Genomic DNA, 20,357 nt, shown 5'->3' with positions numbered 1-20,357 from the left:
TTTATTTTATTTTAAAAAATCATTTTATTGGGGGCTCTTATAGCTCTTTTAACCATCCATATATCAATTGTATCAAGCATATTTGTCCATATGTTGTCATCATTATTTTCTAAACATTTACCTTTAATTTGAGCCCTGGTATCAGCTCCTCTTTTTAGCCTCTAGGCCCCTTCTTCCCCTTGTGACCCCTTGATAAATTATAAATTATTATTGATTTGATATCTTACACCAACCGCTGTCTCCCTTCCCCTGCAGTTTCTTGCCCCCTCCTCTCCCTACCTTCCCCCAACCCTCTTGGTATCGCTTCTCCCATTTCAGTTCTTGAGGGGTTTATCTGACCTGGATTCCATCTGTACCTGTGTACATGCTCCGGTCTAGCTCCGGGTCAGATCAGAGACACAAAACCCACCTGTAGACAACGGGACATCCCCGCACAGAAGGGTCACAAGGAAGGGATGAGCCAGCCAGGGTGAAGTATGGCCCCGATGAAACACACTATATTCCTCTGGTTCCTTGTGGCTTCCTCACCCCTCACTATCTGTCAATTTGTTTGTACCTATGTAAAGAATGAACATGACTCCAGGTGCTTAGAATTCACGGTTGCACAGTTGAACGTTTAAAAAAAATAAGCACTGTAAACTTGTGATTTCCACATTGGGTGACTGGGCAGCCGCCCACCTCAGAGAGAACCCCGATTACAAGTGCCATTTTAACGACGGGTTCGCCGAACACAGCCAAAAATGAGGTATCAGTTCTGCCAAACTGGTGCGAACCAGCTGGATCCCTGCACTGCTTGCCAGGGCAGAGACTTTGGATTTCCCTCTTTTGCCGGAATGCCTTAGCCATGCAGAGTTCTGCATCTGACACAGGCTGCTATTGGTAACCACCTCCGATTATTTTCAAGTGATGCTAATTATGCTTTTATAAAGTTGCATTAATAATCTCCACCATGATTTTTTAGAAAACGGATCTGGGAGCTCATGATTTATTATTTCCTTATTTAATAGACATGCACAAAAGAATGGGCTGAAATTTTAAACCACAAAAGCAAGCATGTAGAAGAAGCTGTCAGAGAACTAATATCAATATTTGAGAAGATCTATGACGTGAAGAACAGCAGAAAAGCTGCCAAGGAGTCATCAGGTACTTTTGCTGGTTACAGTGTTTTGAGTGGCAAATACTTTAGACATGTGGGCACTTCATCCGTTGTCACCACTGCTCTGCTGTATGATGTAGCAGAAATGATAAGCGACAGCTCCAGGAGGGGAGGGATTGTATCATGGAATTATTTTGATGTTCATCATTTTTAGCAGGGTGCCTTGACTATACTAGGTCTGGGGCCTATTTGTTATTTAAGTATTAAAAAAGATGGTACAGACTCTAACGAACCAGACCTGGGTTAAACCCTGGCGTTGTCATTTTCTATTGTGTGGCTTCGGGTAAATAACTTGACCTATCTAGCCTCAGTTTTCATCTGAACATGAGAATATCAATTATACAGTTCTCATGGAATTTTCCGAAGATTCAGTGAAATCAGTACAGTATTTAGCTCAGTGCCTGTCATAGAGTAGAATCGTGCAGCATCATATTTTTACCAAAAAGAATAACAGTATCTTCTGTGGTTTTTGCCCTGGCTAAGTATTTTGTATGTGCTGATGGCATGCTTTTGTTTTTTACATTTTACTGTAGGAAAGAGTAGCTATGCATGCTTACAAAAAAAAAACCCACATGATTTGCATAAAACAGTAATTTCTAAGAATTAGAATCAGCTCTTACATCTGGGTCTTTGGTCCATTCGTACATTTTGTGTATGGGGTGAGGGGCTACGTGCATTCTTTTTGTAGAAAGTTCCGGTACTCTAGCACTATTTGTTAAGAGACTGTTCTTTCCCCGTCCATGGACTTAGAATTCTTGGTAAAAACAAATTGACCATCGATGCAGAGATTTGTTTCTGGACTCTCATTTCTTCCATTGATCAATATGTTTGTTTCTGATACCAGGAACAGGCTGTTTTGATACCTATCACTTTATAATATGTTTTGAGAATACTCAGTTATTTTACCTTCTTTAAGAGCTATGTTCAGGAGACATAGCCAAGAACTGTCTGGCCAGGAAGCTGCTTTGGTGCCTCCTCTGTAAGTTGAAGAGTTGGGGAAGCTGGCTTCCGTTTATGTGTGTATTTATTTGAGGTCTACGTGGCACTGTGTCTGTCATCGGTACTGTTGGTGTCATCCCCAGGTCTAGATACTGATCAATTGCATTGAGCATCCCAATGTTCCCTCAGAGGCCTAGACCTGTAGTTGTACTCACAGCCGTGAGTCATGACAACAGGACACAAGGCACAATCAGCACAGGAAGAGGCACAGAGCATGAGGCCCCCACGAAACCAGGCACCGGCTTCCACGAGTCTTCTCCCAGTGAAGTCCCACAAAATGTGCCCCATTCCTCCTGCGATGAGTTGTGACAACATGTGTGAAATGTCTGTATGCCAGAGACACTCACCAGAAGCCCACTCAGTACTCACGGTTTCTATTGGCAGCTAGGCAGGTTGGAAAGGAGCATTGGTGTCACGGTGGATTAATAAGTAAGCTTTGGGCTGCTAACTGAAAGATCAGCAGTTCAAATCTACCAGCTGCTTCTTGGGAGAAAGATGAGGCGCTTTGCTTTTGGGAAAGATTTACAGCCTTGGAAACCCTAGGGAGCACTTCTACTCTGTCCTCATTGGGGGGGCTACGAGTTGAAATCGACTAGCTGGCAGTGGGTTTGGATTTGAGTTAATTATGGAAACATCCTCGGTTTCGTATGCAACAAAAGTCCAGACTCCCAGAAGGACAGCATGTGTTCAGCATGAACCTCATTGTCCGTACAGTTTAGGCACATTGCTTATCAGTTAGGGAATGGTGGAAGCCTCCCTGAAATCTAAGTTCCCAGACCGACGCCAGCCAGGGATCAGCCTCGGAGGCATGGCTGTCTGAGGACTGGTGTGTTGACTCTTTGGTCCAGCGTTCTCATCCCGACTATTTGATTTATGTTACTTTTTTTCCTTCCCAAGTGAACTAAGCAAAAACAAAATTAAAATTTTCACGAATCTGGAAACATTACTATGGATGAGACTGGGTTTTAAGACTCTTGACTAGACCCTCTTCTGCAGAAAATGAGCTTCAATAGGAAAATGGAAGCTAGTGGAAGAGCAGATTTCCCAGGAAGCGGTGGCCAGGCCACACCATTTGCCTGGGCTTCACTAGCCATGTGTCACAACAAACGGTGCTTTTTAATTCTGCTCAAGATTTCATCACGCGGACCAATCTGCGTGACCGGGAATAAGAGCGATGCCCTTACGTGACCAGGTCTCTTGAGGAAACGCGGTAGGACAGTGTGCCTGCGTGATTGACAGTGGTTGAAATCATTTTGACCACACTGCATTTCCTGTTGGCCCAATTTCAGAATACTATATTGTTCTCTCCAAGAAAGCCCGAGGTTTTAATCACTTCATCAACTATGTTAGTAAACCTGTTGCAAAAATTAGGTTCTTGTCTTATCAAGAGGAAGATGAACTTTTGTGAGACAGATTAAGGATAGGGGATTTTTTATGGTAATAAATATATATACATGAAAGGACATGCAAAATTCATAGAAAAATGACACTGAAAGATAATAGAATTTACCCACAAAATATATTTATATTTATCTATCTATCTATCTATCTATCTATCTATCTATCAAACTAATCACTATCCTCTTTCAAATAATTCCACAACCATAAACAGAATTCAGTGCTCCCTAAGCCAAGACTCACCCTTTCCCACTTCCTGTTATGGGATAGAGGAATTTAAGAAAAGATTCCCTGCATTTAATTTAGGCCTAAGGAGGTGTGTCTCTCCATCCAGATCCCTGTTTGTTCAAATATCTGCTCTTCCCACCATTCCCTGCTCGGGCAGGTTGTCCGAGGTGGTGTTTGGCAGGGCAGGACACGAAGTGGACCAGGGCTGTGTTGTAACACGAGTGTGCCACCCACTAGTTCCAAGAGACAGGGGTGCCTACCGGGGTAATGCTAATTAGTTAAGTAGTATTTGAAGTGGGAAATACATGGGAAATTGGCTTATTGGGATGAACAAGCATTGCCGGCAGGCAGAGACCCCACGACAGTGACGTTCTAAGGTGAAAGAGAAGAAGCACACGGAGGTTATCGGAGCCCAGACGGTGACCCTCAATGGACGGTATAGTTTACTTGCTAGGGGGACATTTGGCAATATCTGCAGACATTTTTGTTGTTGTTCTTGTCACACAGCTTGGGGAGTTGCTAATGGAATGTGCTTAGAGACCAAGGATGCTGCTAAATAATGCTATAGTGTACAGGATGGCCAGACAGCCCTTTCCCACCCTCACCTCCCAAACAAGGAGTTCTCACTGCTGTTGAGCCCATTGTGACTCATAACAACCATATAGGGCAGAATAGAAATGCCCCCTGGCTTCCCCAGACTTTTAAATCTTTACAGGAGCAGACAACCTAGCCTGCTCCCTCGGTGTGTCTGGTGGGTTCGAACTGTTGACATTGCAGTTAGTTAGCAGCTGGGGTAGCTGACTTTGCTGCCGGGGCTCCTTAACTAGGGCTGAGGATGAGATTAAATCAGAATGCTCAGCATGCCCTCTATTCCCTAGAGTGTCTCACTTGGTAGTTTAATTCGTTTCCTTCAGAAATGTCAGAATGACAAAAATAACAGCACATTAAATGAGAAAACTCAAAAGGTAAACAGATAATTTAGAAAGATAATACAGGGAAATGCACGTAAAATGTTTCCTAATTCTAGATCCTAAGATACAGGCAGGGATATTTACCGAGTCTGTTTCTCAGTGGAATGGTGTTTCTGTTGAGATGGGTGATTAAGATAGAATTTAAGGATGCCCCTTACAGGATGAAAGTTAATGTTTTCAAGGTCAGAGTTTTAATAGGAGCTTCCGGGGAAGCTTTGGCCAGCTAAACAAGACCCCAAACCCCAAAACTAAATGCCATCGAGTAGATGCCGACTCATAGTGACCCTATAGGACAGGATAGAACTGCCCCTGCGGCTCCTAGGCTGTAACTCTTTATTTAGGGGAGCACAAAGCCTCCCCTTTCTCCCAGAGTGGCTGGCAGTTTCAAATTGCTGACCTTGCACAGAGTAAGCCAAATGCTAAAAACTAACTGCTGTATTTTGGGATTTGTCTTTTACCTACAGAACAGCGGAAACATGTTGTTTTTGGAAGTGAAACAGAGGAGGGCGAGGGTACCGAATTTGATGCCAATATCAGGAGTGAAGATGCTAATGATAAAGAAGATGAATTTAAAAAGGTAATGATTGGGAAACGAACGTATGCGGTTTCACAGAGTTATGATTCGTCGGACCATAGATCCTGGAGGAAGGGTGGGAGGGTGATTCCTCTAGGGAGGAATCTGCAGTGTACAGCCCGAAAAGAAGGTCTTTGGTTTTACACTACAGGATCTGACCAGAGAGAGCAATGTACTCACTTCAAACCACCCTCCCTGCCATCAGGTCAATGCTGACTGAGGGCAACCATATAAGACAGGGTAGAACGGCTCCCTGTGAGTTTCCAAGACTGTCACGTTAATGGGAATCGAAAGCCCTGGCTTTCTCCCTAGGAGTGGCTGGAGGTTTCGAACTGCCGACCTTATGGATGGATCTAAGCCCAATGGGTAACCACGACACTACCAGGGCTGCTAGCAATGTACCATTTCCTCCCAGCATTGTCAACAAACATTTGATGTGATTTTGTTTTCAATGATATAGTCATTTCTGGTTATTAGGTTTGACTGTGTTTTCTTGGATTGTAAATGCTACTTCTGGGATCACCTGACCTTTCTTCTGAGGCACCTCTGGGTGGGTTCGAACTGCCTACCGTTTCGGTTAGTTGCCCAGCGCTTAACCATTTGTGCCATTCAGAAGGAATCAATCCAGGGGATTTCATTCTGAAAGATTGTGTTCAATAGCTTCAGAGTCTGACTCATGGGGGGCCCTGCAGGGGCAATCCTCATGGGGCAGATTTTCAGCCCTGTATGTGCAGAGATCGATGGTTGGGAAGGAGACCTGAGTTTCTTCTTCCTTTTGGCCACACCCTGGTTCCTGCCCAGGCCCTCGTAGCCATTTTCTTTCTACTCGTTCTCCATTTTACCCAGGCTTGCAGTCTCCGACAGAGACGCTAATGCAGTTTTGGAAAGAAAGGGCACACACCCTTCTCCTCCTGCCTCCTGCCAGTGGAGTTCAGCCTTGGAATTCCGCTCAGTCCCAGCACCGGCCGCCGTTAGCCACCAGGGGGCAGCAGCGAGCAAGCCTGTTCCCCTCTAGGCAGGCCCATCTTCACCACCTTCTCTTTGACTGCAGTCCCTTGGATGCTGGCCGGTGGAGTCTTCAGAGTGAGGTTGAGTGCCCCCAGAGCCTCTCTAATTGGGTTTCATATGCAGCTGCATTAGTGCAATCACCTCACAAACAGCCTCTGCCTCTCCAGTCCATCTTCTGAGGTGCTGGCGGAACGAACGCTCTCTAACATAGAAACCCGGGTACCTCGCCCCTGGGCACCAGCCTGCTCATTCATCACCTATGACTTCTCCCTCTCCATACTGAAAACCTGGACTGCCCTCTTGATGGGTGCCTGACAGCTCTCTCCTCCAGCCAAGCCAATCTTACCCCGTCTCAGAAGGACAGGCCTGAGAGCAGAAAGGAGCAGTAGAACCGGAGCCTGGCTCTGGGTGCCTGACTTGATGTGCCAGGGAGCGGCTGGTGGAGATCTCGGCATGCCCTTTCCCCTCCCACTTCCCACCACAGCCACGCTGCTGCCAGCCTCTTCGTGCATGTCAGAGTAGAGCCATGCTTCATGTAGAGTTTTCATGGCTACGACTTTTAAGAAGCGGATCGCCAGGTCTTTCTTCCGAGTTGCCTCTGGGTGGGGTTCAGAATGCCAACCTTTTGGTTAGAAGCCCAGCCTTTGAATGTTCGCCCCACCAGGGGCTCCTAGATCCCTGCCCAGCCAGGCTCACTACATGCCCTCCTCTCTGACGAGTAAGCATGTCCGTGTCTCCTGCAGAGGGTTAAACCACAGGCACAGGAAGAAGGTAGGAGCTCTCTGCCAGGTGTTTTGTTATCATGTGCTTCAGGACCTGTTAGATTCTTGGCTGCTGGCATTCTGGACAGGTGTCATCAGAGCTTCCAGACTAGGATGGATAAGGAAGAATGTCTTACTGTCTACTTCCAAAAATCAGCCAGTCCAATCAGAAACCCTGTTGAGCACGGGGTTGTCATGAGCTGGGGCCAAATCTACAGCAGTGAACACTAACAGCACCCGCCAAGCTGAGCTTTATGGGAACGAAGCATCCTCCTCTTGCGCTCCCCATCTCTGCCTGCCCCCCCCCATCACCACAAACATGTCTACCTCAAGCATTGAAGAATGAACTCCTCTTGGCTCAGTTCAGTTGTGTTGAGGGAATCATAGCATATTGGGTGAACCAGGATTATTTTGAATAACCTGATTTGAATTTTGGACTTTTGAGTCCATCCTTATGTTTTGCCAGTGTGTTCTATGCAGACACACTTTTCATATTGGGTCACTTGCTTAGCAATACATACGACACACGTCATTTAGGATTGGACTTTGTATTAGCCTGGGTACTTTGGAGAAACAAATCCACAGCAACTCATGTATATGAGAGAGTTTTATGTAAAGAAAATGTGCATCACGAAAACATCCCAACCCAATGCTACCCAAGCCCACAAGTCCAACATTAACCCATTAACCCAACACCAGTCCACAAAGTCCTCCACCTCACAAAACAGAGGCAGTGATGCCAACTGCAGGAGGAAAGCTGAGTCAGTGAACGAACAAGCATCTCAGCACTAGCAGGGGTCTCCACACGGCTGCTCCAGCACCTAGGGCTGCATCGGGATAGGTCCATGTAGCTTCTCCTTGGGGATGTCTTGTAGGAAGTCAATCTTGCAAGCTGAAGCAGGGAACTGCTAAGACAGCTGCACCCGGTGCAACCATCACAAAACAAGAGACCTGAGAACTAGAAAGGCGAGGCTCACCACCCATTTATCCCTCTGCCTTTCAATTAGCCCCACATGTGATTATCGGCCAGGTTGGCACAATTAACTAACGCAGACTCTTTTCTACAATATAATTGAAATTGGCTCATTATATTTTACCATTTGAGGGTCACTTTTCATATTGTGCAATCATTTTAAGGGTGTTGGCGTCTTAGATTAACCTTAACACATTTTCTGATTACAGGAATGTAAAGAAGTCTTCGCTTTTTTCACTCATCAGCTGCTAGATAGTCTTCAAAAAGCCACACGGTTATCTTTGGACACAATGAAAAGAAGAATATTTGTGTCAAGGCAAGTGGAAGATGCCAAGTACTCAACTGGCCAGTCTTAATCTATATCATAGCGTGATACTAATAGCATTGCTTGTTATTTTTAATCAATATATTAATTTGAAAAAATATAAAATATACTGCCCTTTAAAAGATTTCATGAAACTATAAACGTGTAACACTGCAAGGAACAACCATCAAATGAACAACCGGCCCCTAGCACCCAGGCCAAGATAAAGAGCTCTACCAGGCCCCTTAGAGCAGGGGGGGACTTTTGTCTGCCAAGGGCCATCTGGGTATTTATCAGCTGAACACTGGCCTGTTCGCTGTAGGTCCAACATTTAACGAACTCGCCCCTAATGTGGTGACTGGCACTGCTCCTGGGATGCTAGCTGGCATTGGTGATTTCATGGGCCTTCCGGGACCCTCGGGCAGGACCTGCCCCACCCCTGCGCCTTTGAGCTTCTCTCTGCTCATCGCGAAGGAACTTGTACCCTGAACTTTGCGTTTATCTTGTCTTGCTCTCCCTTAGAGATGACCACATGGTCATGGCCCTCCTCAACGTGCCACTCGGTTTTGCCTGTATAAAAACTTTGCCCAGTAGTTTGCTTTTGAGATTCAGCTGGGTTGGTTTTTCTGCTATTTTCACTGCTGTAGAGTCGGGATATGCAACCCTGGTGGCACAGCGGGTAAGCACTCAGCTGCTGAGAGTGGGGTGACTTGAACCGACCAGCTGCTCCATAGGGGAAATGTGTGGCAGTCTGCTTGTAAAGAAGTTGTTTCTGGCTACCATTAAGTTGGTTTCGACTCTCAGTGACCTATGCATGCACAATAGAATGAAATGCTGCTTACTTCTGATAGACATTAGGCATTCAGTAACTGTCCCCCTTTGTGCCCCAGACCTTTTCTTTAAGTGATTACTGTCTCTTTCTATTGTGCGTCTGATGTTTAGAGCGTTTCTTAAGCTGACCCTCTGGTTTACTAAATGAGCTGCTGACTGATAGGAGATGCGGTCACTGCCTTTACTAGTTCGGCTGTGCGTTCATGTGAATTCATAACAGTTCAACTCTGATACGTGGCAACTCCGATTCATGGATTAAAGTGGAGTCGTGCACTGGAGTGTTTGCCAGGGTTGATTTTTTTGGGTGTGTGTGTGTGTTCTTCTGAGGCACTACTGGGTGGACTTGAACCTCTGATTTTTGGCTAGCAGCCAAGGGTGTTAAATGTTGTGGCATCAGAGGTCCTCTGACTTCAGGACTGAGGAGGATGATCTCCATCAGTATCAGCCCAAGGCTAATTTCCAGATGGGCATCAGATAGCCCCACATTCACCAGCCTTTTTTAAAACAACAACAAAGAAACCAATGATAACATCAGTTGTCCCCACAAGGCACTTTCTACTTCTCTGTTGGGTTCATTAATTTATTGCAGTGGCCTCACAGAACTCCCAGGCCATACTCACAAATAGGGGCTTTATTGGGGAAGTAATAGGTTACAATTCAGAATCAGGATCAACGTGGAGGTAACAAGAAAAGCTCAGGCTACAGTTCTTGGGTCGGGACCGACTCTTCTCGGTTGCTGCTAGGCACTGCACTCGCAGCTTGGGACTTGTGCTCTTGGCTTTTGCCCCTTCTCAGGCCCTTGGCATGGTTCTGTAGAGAAAACTATTAGAAAGCTCTGTTTATTAGTGCCTGGTGGTATTCCGCTCTGCTTACAAAGGTGCTCGGCGCTCCTGCTTCTTGGGTTTGTAGGCCTATTGTCATTGCCTTGTACCCTAGTCTGGAAAGGCCGCTGTCCAGTCTTGTACTGGCCTTCTGGATCTGCTGCGCTTTTCTCTGCCACCAGACCCTGTTGCTCACCAGCTCTGGTATTACAGCTCTCTTTGGCTCCTGGGTCTCAGAGATTCTAATTGCAGGGACTGTGCATCCAAAGGACACGCTCTGCTCCAGACTCTTCTGGAATTGTTTCCTTTTAAACATAAAGGGATTGTGTTAGGTAGAGTTCTCTCGAGAAACAATACCAGGATGCTTATGATTGTGTATAGATAGCTACAGATATAGAGAGGTTTATACAGCGAGAAGGAATATACACAGCAGTTCAGACCGCTTGGTTCAACTCACATTCTTTGAACAGTTATATACGGATGGTCCTTCAACTCACTCAGCCTGGCAGTCCAAGGTCAAGGCAGAGTCTTCCCTCAGGCAAGACAAGCAGAGTCTGTCCAAAGGCAGCAGCCAGCAGGGTAGGTGGGTCAGTTGTTTGCAACTGTAGCTTAATGAAGCAGGCCAGACGCTTGCACCAGCAACACAGTAAAGCAGGTCTCAAAGGAGCCTCAAACACTATCGACCCAATACATGGGTTGGTTCGGCCCCCAGGTAGTGCAGCATAGGGTTGAGGCAAAGAACTAGCTCAAGCAGCAGCCAGACTGTGCACTATTCCCACACTGTCTCCAGTGCTGTCCCCTGCAGCACCATGGTTCAGTGAGGGATGCAGTGTCCCATGGTGGGGCTGGCCCTACGGTCCTCCCTGTGCATTGTCTTCTCCGAGCAGGAACATTGTCCTTGAGGCTTGGTGGGCCAGGATGTCCTCCCCTCTCTCTCCATCCCTTTGCATTTCTCCCGTGTGCTCTAATCTGACGCACCCCTATCCCCAAGCTGTAGCCCCAGTGCTGTCCTCTGAAGTGCGTTCTTCTGAGATGGGGGGTGGTAGAGTCCACATAGTCGGGATTGGGTTCCATTATCTTTTCAATCTGTTTTTTTGGAGCTCTCTTGTTGCAAGTACAGGTAGCCTATGTGTTATGAAGTTGATTCATTTCTGTGTATTTTTTTCCCTAATCATAATATCGGGAGCTCTTTCAGACATCATAACATACCATAGTTCAATCACATCAAACGTTATTGTACAATTGCCACCACAAACAGTTTCAAAACATTTCCTTTCTTCTTGAACTCCTTGATATTAGCTCTCTTTTATCCCTTCCATTTCCCACCCAACCCCCCAGGAACCCTTATGCATTTATTTATTTGCCATGTCTCACACTATCCAATATCTCCATTCACATACAATTCTGTTGTTTGCTCCTCTGGAGTGGGGTGATACAGTCCTCAAGGCTATCAGCTCCCCCACATCTCTTCCTGTCCCCTCAGGGACCATTGCTCCTGGTACTGTTTCTGAAGGGTTGTCTATCTTGGCTTTTTTGTATCAAACTACCTTAATTATACAAATGAACCATACCCAAGTCTAACATGATTAATGAGGTAAACAAATAAAAACCATCATAGGGGAGAAAATATTAAAGAATTAGAGGATAGTTATGTGTTTCATTAATGCTGTACTGTATGCTGGATTTATCACCCCTTCTGTGTGGCCCTTCTGAGAGGGACTGTCCAATTATCTTACAGGTGGGTTTTGGGTCTGCACTATATCCACACTCCTTCACATCAATTTGGTGGCTTGTTTTTGAACTTATAATACCTATTCCTGTTGACACCTCATGATTACACAGGCTGGTGTGCTTCTTTCATGTGGGTTTTGTTGCTTCCCTGCTAGATGGCTGCTTGTTTAACTACAAGCCTTTAAGACCCCAGACGCTATATCTTTTGATAGCCGGGCAACATCAGCTTTCTTCACCACATTTGCTTATGCACCCATTTTGTCTTCAGCAATTGTGTCAAGAAGGTGAGCATAGACAAACTGATATATTTACGAATATAAACTATAAACTGAAAAAAAAAAGGTGAGCATCAAACAATGCCACATTATTAGAACAAACCATTCTTGGACTGAGGTAAGATTTAAGTAGAGGCCCCAAATCCATCTACTTCTTTATTGTACTTACATGTATATACATATATAAACAAGGACACCTACATTTTTATATTTACATATATGTATGTTTATACATATACCAATATATATTTTTCTTTCTCCTTCTTTCCTCTTTTTCTTTTTTCTTTACTATTGTCCCACTATCATGCTTACCCATCATTCACCTCTCAGTAATTCCTTTCAAATACAATGACTGGTCAAACATGACCAGAAAAGCTACACCCTCCTCGTCATCAATTTTGGAATCCTTATTGTTCCCCTATCCCCGTCATTATTAGCTCACTGCTCACTTCCCCCTGCCTCCTCCTCTCCCATTCCCCCTGGAACCATCGGTCCCGTTGCTGTCTCTGTGGGATTGCCTCTCCTATCTATCATGTATAAATAAACACCAAAAGAAATAGAAAGAAAGAAAGACCATACAAATTGTTCCATGTCTCACAGGGATCCTGACACAGAGTAGATGAAGGATCTCTCTGTTAAATAGTGAGAAGGACACGGGTTTTCTGGTGTGCTCATATTTAAAAGTAGAGGTGAGTTTTTCAATAATTATAGTACCGGTTGCATTTCTAGAGAACGGGAAGTTTAAATTTATAACGATTTTGTCTGGGGAAGGGATGGAGGTGAAGGCAGAGGGAGTTAGGCAAACTAGTTTGCATCAGAGGTATGCACTTTTCATTCCTCACAATTGTGTGTGTGTGTGTGTGAGTGAGAGAGAGTCTGTGCTTCTGTCTGTGCACCGGTGATTCTGTTTAGAAAAAGCAGTTGTTGAAAGATTTTTACCAAAAACTTCTGTGTAATGTTACTATATATATGAGAAGTTTTAAAATAATGGGGAATTTCCATTATTTTAAAATTCCATGAACTATTGAAGTCCCCTCGTATATGTAAACATATATGTGTGCATGTGTATACATGTTTGTGTGTGTCACTGCATGTGTGTATATCAAACAATATACTTTTGTTGGTGACCAGAACTGTATTTGATACAGGGCTTGGAGCAGAGACTATCGTTGGAACCGATGCTGGTACATGCTTATGACTGAGAGATAGTAAATGAACACAGCAGGAGAAATGTCCTTGAAGATAATATTTTGCTTCTCACTACAGCCACCAAGTCACTGCTGACTCATAGCGACCCCCTATGGGTTTCTGAGACAGTAACTATTTATGGGAGTAGAAAGCCCCGCTGTTCTCTGGAGGAGCTGCTGGTGGTTTTGAACTGCCGACCACTCGGATCACAGCCCAATGTGTAACCACTACACCACTGGGGCTCAACTATTTCTAAGAATATTAAATTTATTCATTTATTTATTTTTGTTCTCTGAACTTTATGGTTCCATTATAAATAATATTCTCTTCATGTAATTGTTGACATCTTATAAGGTAGCCTTATTTTTAGGATCAATATGTGTAGCATAATGGGTTATCTAAGCTATTTTTGGTTTAAATGCCGATCTAATTACAGCCATTTTGGACGAAAGCGGTCAGAAGATATCATTTCCTTTATCAAATCTGAAGTACACCTGGCAATTCCTAATGTGGTAAGCGCAATTAAATATTCAAGTGAATGCAAGAGAGCTTCCAAAGTTTGCGGGGACGTGCTGCATCTCCCCGCTCTCACAGAGCAGGGTCACAAGTCCTGACCTTGGCCTTCCTACCTGTAGGAATGCATGGCAGCTGTTAGCACTTAGTCGACCGTAACAGAAATGCCACGAGCGGCTAGCTTTAAAGCTTCTCACAGTCCAGAGGCAGGGTGTGGCTCTGGGAACAGTTCTTTCCTTACCGAGAGCCGTGGCATTCCTTGGTGTTCCTCGGTGCTTCTTGGCATCTCACGTCTCCTGTGTGTGTCCATGTCACTGCCTATGTTCTCCTCTCCTCTCCTATTGCTTTTATAGATCAGAAGTGATTAGGTTTAGAACCCATTTCCTCTGGCATGACCTGACTACTATAACCAACGAAAACTCCTTAATTTCCAACAGAGTTATATTACAGGGGCCCACAACCGAACCAAACCAAACTCAGATGGAGTCAAACAGGAATGGGCTATGTGTGAGTCTGGGTAGACTAGAGAAACAGATCCACAGAAAATCATATGTATATAAGAGAGTTTTATAGAAAGGGTAAACTTACATTAAGAAGGCATCCCAATCCAGTGCTGTCCAAGCCCATAAGTCCAACATTAGCCCATATGTCTGACACCAATCCACAAAGTCCTCCTCAATCTCACAAAACACACGCAATGACCCCGACTGCAGGAGGAAAGCCAAATCAGTGAGCGGGTAAGCATCTCAGCGCTGGCAGGGGTCTCCACACGGCTGCTCCAGCACCCAGGGCTGCATCGGGGTAGGTCCATGTGGCTTCTCCTTGGGGATGTCTTGCAGGAAGTGAGCCTTGCCATCTGAAGCAGGGAACTGCTAAGGCAGCTGCACCCTGGTCTGACCATCACAAAGCAAGAGACCTGAGAACTAGAAAGGCGAGGCTCACTGAGCCATTTATCTCTCCGCCCTTCAATTGATCCCACATATGTTTATCAGCCTGGTTGGCACAATAAACCTTACCGATCTCAGGCTAAAACATCCCCACAGGATTTCCAAAGCTACCAGTTTTTGTGCAAGCAGACTGTCACATTTTTCTTCTGTGGAGCAGCTGGTGGGTTTGAACCACAGATGCTTTGGTTAGCAGCTGAGTGCTTGCCACTGTGTCACTATTCACAGGGGTTAGAATTTCCACACATTTTGTAGGAGAGTGGGGGTACACAATTTAGTCTGCAACAGAAGGGAGAGAGACTGCAGCCCACCCTTGAATGTTTCTTTCCTCCAAGTAGTCACCCACTGGGCCAGATAAAGGCTTTCCTCACTCAGTGGAGTGGTGTGTGTGTGTGTGTGTGTGTGTGTGTGTGTGTGTGTGAGAGAGAGAGAGAGAGAGATGATTCAGAGAGGTGCCCTGGATGTCTTGACGGTGCTGTGAACTTGTATCTTCTTCCTACAGATCATGGTTCCTAGTTTGGATGACATTCAGCAGGCCATCAACCGTATGATCCAGCTAACACTGGAGGTCAGCCGAGGCGTGGCTCACTGGGGACAGCAGCAAGTCCGTCGCATTAAGTCAGCCATTGTTAGTCCGAACCGAACCCTGACGGACGTGACCCACATCAGCACGGGAAAGCAAGCCAAGAAAGAAGACAGTAAGGATGCTAAAACAAACTCCAGATGAATAGAGCCTTAGAGTAATAACAAGGAGTGATTCGTCTTGGCGGTTCCTCCAGGCTTGGCAATTGACAGATTTTTCACCATAACTTTTTGTGTGTACATTCATTATGTTTTGCATTTGAACAAAAATAGTTGTGTTGTTTATCCTCCATCTTAAATACAAACAACTGGACATGTATTTACAGCTCTTGGTCATGGGTGCACAAGGGTTTTAATGCTCTGCCATCATCATCATTAATTAATAACCTTAATTAATAACCTCTATTTTACTTCTTGGGGTTCCAATAGCCATTGCAAGGCTACACAGAGCTCACCAATGAAATTCACGATTAGAGGTTTATTCAGGAAGTTAACAGGTTGTAATGCTTGGGGTTGACTTGTTTATCAGGACATGTTACAAAGTCCTTTCAGGTCTGCTGATAAATGCCCAAAGGGGCCTACCACTCTGCCCTAAGCCTCAGCCTGAAGGCATTCAGCTTCACTTCTGTGGATCGCCCAGCCTCCCCGTAAGTGCCCAAAGGCACCCTCCTTTGCAAGCCTGTCTCCTCTACAAACGCGCACGAGTTTACTTGCTCTGTGGGACGGGAAGCCCATCACTCTGTACCGTGCTCTGGCTCTTGGCGCTGCTGCTCTGATGGTATAGCTGTCTTCATTAGGTGGCAGTTGGCTCGAAGAGTCACAGTAAATAATTCCCTGCCCCTGCAATCATTTTGGAGCCCCGGTGGTGCAGTGTGCTAAGCACTGGGCTGTTATCTGATAGGTCAGCAGTTCATATGCACCAACGTAAATCTTTATGGGAGAAATATGTAGCAGTCTGCTCCTGTTACGATTTACAGCCTTGGAAACCCTATGGAGGAATTGTACTCTGTCTTCTAGAGTTTTTAGGAGTCAGAATTGACTCAATGGCAGCGGGTTTGGGTTTTATCATGATCTGAAATTCAAAATGAAAAATGAAACACGTCCTCAGACAGACACACTTGTAACCTGAGGACTGAAGTCAGAAAATACACGGTGTCTGAGGAAGCAGAAGATAGTTGTACCAAGACTGGTGAACTGTTGGAAGGCGGACAAATATGATTGTACTACATCAGTGCCCGATATGCTGTATTAAGATGGACAGTAAGATGGACATAGGGTGGACATCACAAACCTGTGATGGACATTCTGTTTCTTTTTGTTTTTGTTTGTTCACATTAAGGTGTGTATGAGAGGTGGTAAGTCATTGGGGTCACCCTCTTGAAGTTGTGCTGTATGTTTTTCTGTTTTTCAGTAAATGAAACCCAGGGTTGATGAACCTACAGGAAAAGCAAGTAGAATAAGGGTTTCAGGGAGGGGGGTGTGGGATCCAGGGGGTGGGGCACAAGGGAGACAATGTCAGAGTCCAGAAAGAAAAGGTATGTTTGGAAACTGATTGTGGAAGCAATTATACAATTCTGCTTGACATGATTGAACTATGGAATGATATATGTATTAACTCCTAATTAATGATACATTAAAACAAAACAAAACAAGACAAAACAAAAACATAGACCCAAGAATGGGTTTGGGCTCAAACTAAATCCCAGCTTCAACCCAAGAACATCTTACAGCATGGCCCTACTTGATATTCGCCCTCAGGAAGGGAATAAAGAAGATATCGGTACCATAGCAAAATGTGGTGAGGAAATTAGATGGTGCCCGGCTATCAGATAAAATAGTGTCTGAGGCTTTGAAGGTCTGTCTCCAAACAAGCAACCATCTCAGTGAGATGTCCACATGGAAGAATCACACCATCAGTCACCAGAGGATTGTAAATGATATCATCCAAAATTGAAGGAAGGATCAGTATCAGAGCCTAAATTGTGCTGATCCGGTTTGGAGAAGCCTATGGATGACAGTGGGAGCCCCAAATCCATTTGTGGGAACCAGCTTCCAGTGACCTCCCTCCACTCACAAGTGAAGGGTGGCAGGAAAGTGCGCACTACAGCGAGCGCGTTGGAGGGATGAGTCAGTTGATCCCCCGTCTGATGCCTGCCGGACCTGTTCTGGTTTTCAACGTTTCCTGTATTTTTGGTTCGTTCTGTTGTGTTTTGTTTTTGTTCACCTTAGGATGTATCTCAGAGGCGTTACGTCACTGGAGGTCACCCTCATGAAGTTGTGTTACATGTCCGTATGTGTTTCGGTAAATGAAACCCAGGACTGATGAACCTATAGGGACAGCAAGTAGAACCTGGGTTTCGGCGGGGGCTCTTTGAAAACAAACCTGCAGGTGGATGGTCCATATGAGGATAGATGCAGACATTGTCAACATAGTGCTGGCAAACGGAAGGCACAGCAAAGCAAAGGGATGACACACCTGGAGGCTGTATTTTTCCACCGACTATACAATTTCCTTAGATATTATCTTCCCAAGCCCAAAGGATAAAAACCATATGGCAATTTCTTTTTTTTTTTTAAATCGTTTTATTGGGGGCTTGTACAACTCTTATCACAATCCATCCATCCATGGTGTCAAGCACATTTGTACATTTGTTGCCATCATCATTCTCAAAACATTTGCTTTCAACTTGAGCCCTTGGTATCAGCTCCTCATTCCCCGCCCCCCCACCCCAATATGGCAATTTCAATAGCTGTATAAAAGCATGTGACAAAACACAACACCTTTTCAAAAATTAGGAAATGCCCTCCATCTGATAACAGGCATTCCCCCCCCCCCCCAAAGAACACCCACAAGTAGCATTAAGTAACATCCTATTTCGTGGTCATAAGCTCTGAAGATCAAGAAACAAGCGCCTCTACTAACGACTTGGGCTCAACATTGTGTTGCGGGCTCTAGCCGGGGATCCATCCACGCACGTCTGGCTGTCCCTTAGCAAGCCCAACAGAGGCTCTCGTGTGTGGAGGGGGCCCAGGGCGGAAGGCCTGACAATGGTCTGGCCTCACACGTTTCCTGTACCACCCTGTTCTGACTTCTTAGATGAACGGGGCTTTGTTGCTTCTGTTTCCTTTCCAACCCCTTCCTGGGGACTCCTCAGGACCCTGGACTCTAATATTTTCCTAAACTGGCCTTCTAACTTCCCTGGAAATCTGAATACAAAGTATGTGGTTTTGGCTACTACTCTGGCTGGCTGCATTATAGCGTGATATAGCATGATATATCATGATATAGCATGATAGCGTCTGAAGGCAAGAGGACTTCATACTCGTCTTCTCTCTTGCCCTTCTGCCAGATCCCACAGCCGGTCAGTAGGTGGAGTACTGTGTGGCCTTAAAAGAACCATTCTCCTGGCTGGGCTCTAACTCACAGGAGCCCTGGGGGTGCTGCAGGTTAGGCATTGAACCACACAACAAGCAGCGTCTCCCAAACACCGGCTGCTCTGCGCCAGAGAGATAAGGCTGTCTGCTCCAGTCAAGATTTACAGTCTTGGGAGCGTTGCTGTGATTCTGAGCCTACATGATGACCGTGGATTTAATCAGACTCAGTTCAAGCACTCGGCAGTTCACTGAAAGGCTGGTGCCGGTTGGAAGCCACCAGCTGAAGTGGCAGCCCACCCCAGTGAAGGTGACTGCTCTACTCTGTCCTCCAGGGTCGCTGTGAATTAGAATTAGAATCCACTCAACAGCAATAGGCCTTTTTAGCCTCACTCACGAGTTAGAGTAATGATATATTTTCAACAGCAGAACCCCAAGCTGCGTATCAATTCTGAGTAGCTCTAAGTGAATGGTGCACTTAGAAAGCACAAGCAAAATAGGAACACATAAAATTGTTTATCTGCTATGTTAGCAGGGATTAACTTTTAAAAATCATTCTTTAATTTCTTTTTGATTAAAACAAGGCCATACCTTGCATTTTAAATAAAGCTATCACATTTGATCGAGTATGTGACAAAACCAAAGAGTTCTTGCAAACGCAAACCAGGCATGCTATGAACAAAATTCTTTGGTGTAATAAAGACTGTCTAAGTATTGGACACTGGGTTGAAGGAGAGATTTAAGAACGAGAAGTCGGTGCTAGCTTGCTCTTGGAGAGCGTGCCGACATGAGGAACGGACGGAAACGTGACAGCACAGAGCCAGCCCCGGTCAATTTGAACGGCAAGCCCTGCATCAAGATCACGTGCACACAGCGAAGCACACAGAAGAGCGCAGCCAGGAAGTGGCATTGTGATAGGTCTTGAAGGAGGAGCTGTGGCTTGGTGGACAGAGGTAAAAGCCAAGTCTAGACTGGAGTAATAGGCCCTGATGCTAAGGAGCTTGGCTTTGAACCTGTAGTTGAGGTTGGGAAGTTTGGGTTTTGAGACCAGCGAAGCGCAGTCCTTTGTAAAGACACAGCTGAGTTCCCACTAACTGCGGCTGAGCCGGCATATTCGGTGCCCAGTAGGAGTACCAGACCATACCTTTGAACAAGAGAACTCAAGAAATGGGAATTTTGTGTGAAATCTTGTGATTTTTTTTTTTTTATCATTAGCAAAGACTAGGCAGTGTTTCATTCTGTTGTGTATCGGGCACTGTGAGGCAGAACCGACTCATCATCAACTAACAACATCAATCTATCAAAAAAATAACAATAACCCAAGCCCATTGTCAGGGCATCACCTCTGGTGCCCAGTGACCCTGTAGAATTGAGGAGAACTGCCCCACAGGGCCGTCAAGGCTGTAACATTAAAAAAAAATCATTTTATTGGGGGCTCAAACAATTCTTATCACAATGCATACATATATCTATTGTATAAAGCACATTTGTACATTTGTTGCCATCATCATTCTCAAAATATTTGCTTTCTACTTGAGCTCTTGATATCAGCTCCTCATTTTTCCCCTCTCTCCCCGCTCCCCTCTCCCTCATGAGCCCTTGATAATTTATAAATTATTATTTTGTCATATCTTGCCCTGTCTGACATCTCCCTTCACCCACTTTTCTGTTGTCCGTCCCTCAGGGAGGAGGTTATATGTAGATCCTTGTAATCAGTTCCCCCTTTCC

The 20,357-nt window shown here is 45.2% G+C and overlaps 1 protein-coding gene across 1 annotated transcript in view; it reads left to right on the top strand.

The window, feature by feature from the left end:
* Positions 1-20,357, top strand: part of DNAH8 (dynein axonemal heavy chain 8) — a 369,956-nt gene that overhangs the window by 77,454 nt on the left and 272,145 nt on the right. The window contains exons 16-20 of the mRNA XM_045294778.1: positions 1,008-1,138; positions 5,215-5,329; positions 8,278-8,384; positions 13,655-13,730; positions 15,178-15,373. Coding sequence (XP_045150713.1) covers positions 1,008-1,138; positions 5,215-5,329; positions 8,278-8,384; positions 13,655-13,730; positions 15,178-15,373 — 625 coding nt within the window. The remainder of the gene's footprint in view (positions 1-1,007; positions 1,139-5,214; positions 5,330-8,277; positions 8,385-13,654; positions 13,731-15,177; positions 15,374-20,357) is intronic.

The sequence above is a fragment of the Echinops telfairi genome, unplaced genomic scaffold, assembly GCF_000313985.2.
Source record: "Echinops telfairi isolate 266 unplaced genomic scaffold, ASM31398v2 ScPeMD7_3533;HRSCAF=4204_1, whole genome shotgun sequence".
NCBI classification, from domain to species: Eukaryota; Metazoa; Chordata; class Mammalia; order Afrosoricida; family Tenrecidae; genus Echinops; species Echinops telfairi.
This window is presented reverse-complemented; position numbering and strand designations above follow the sequence as displayed.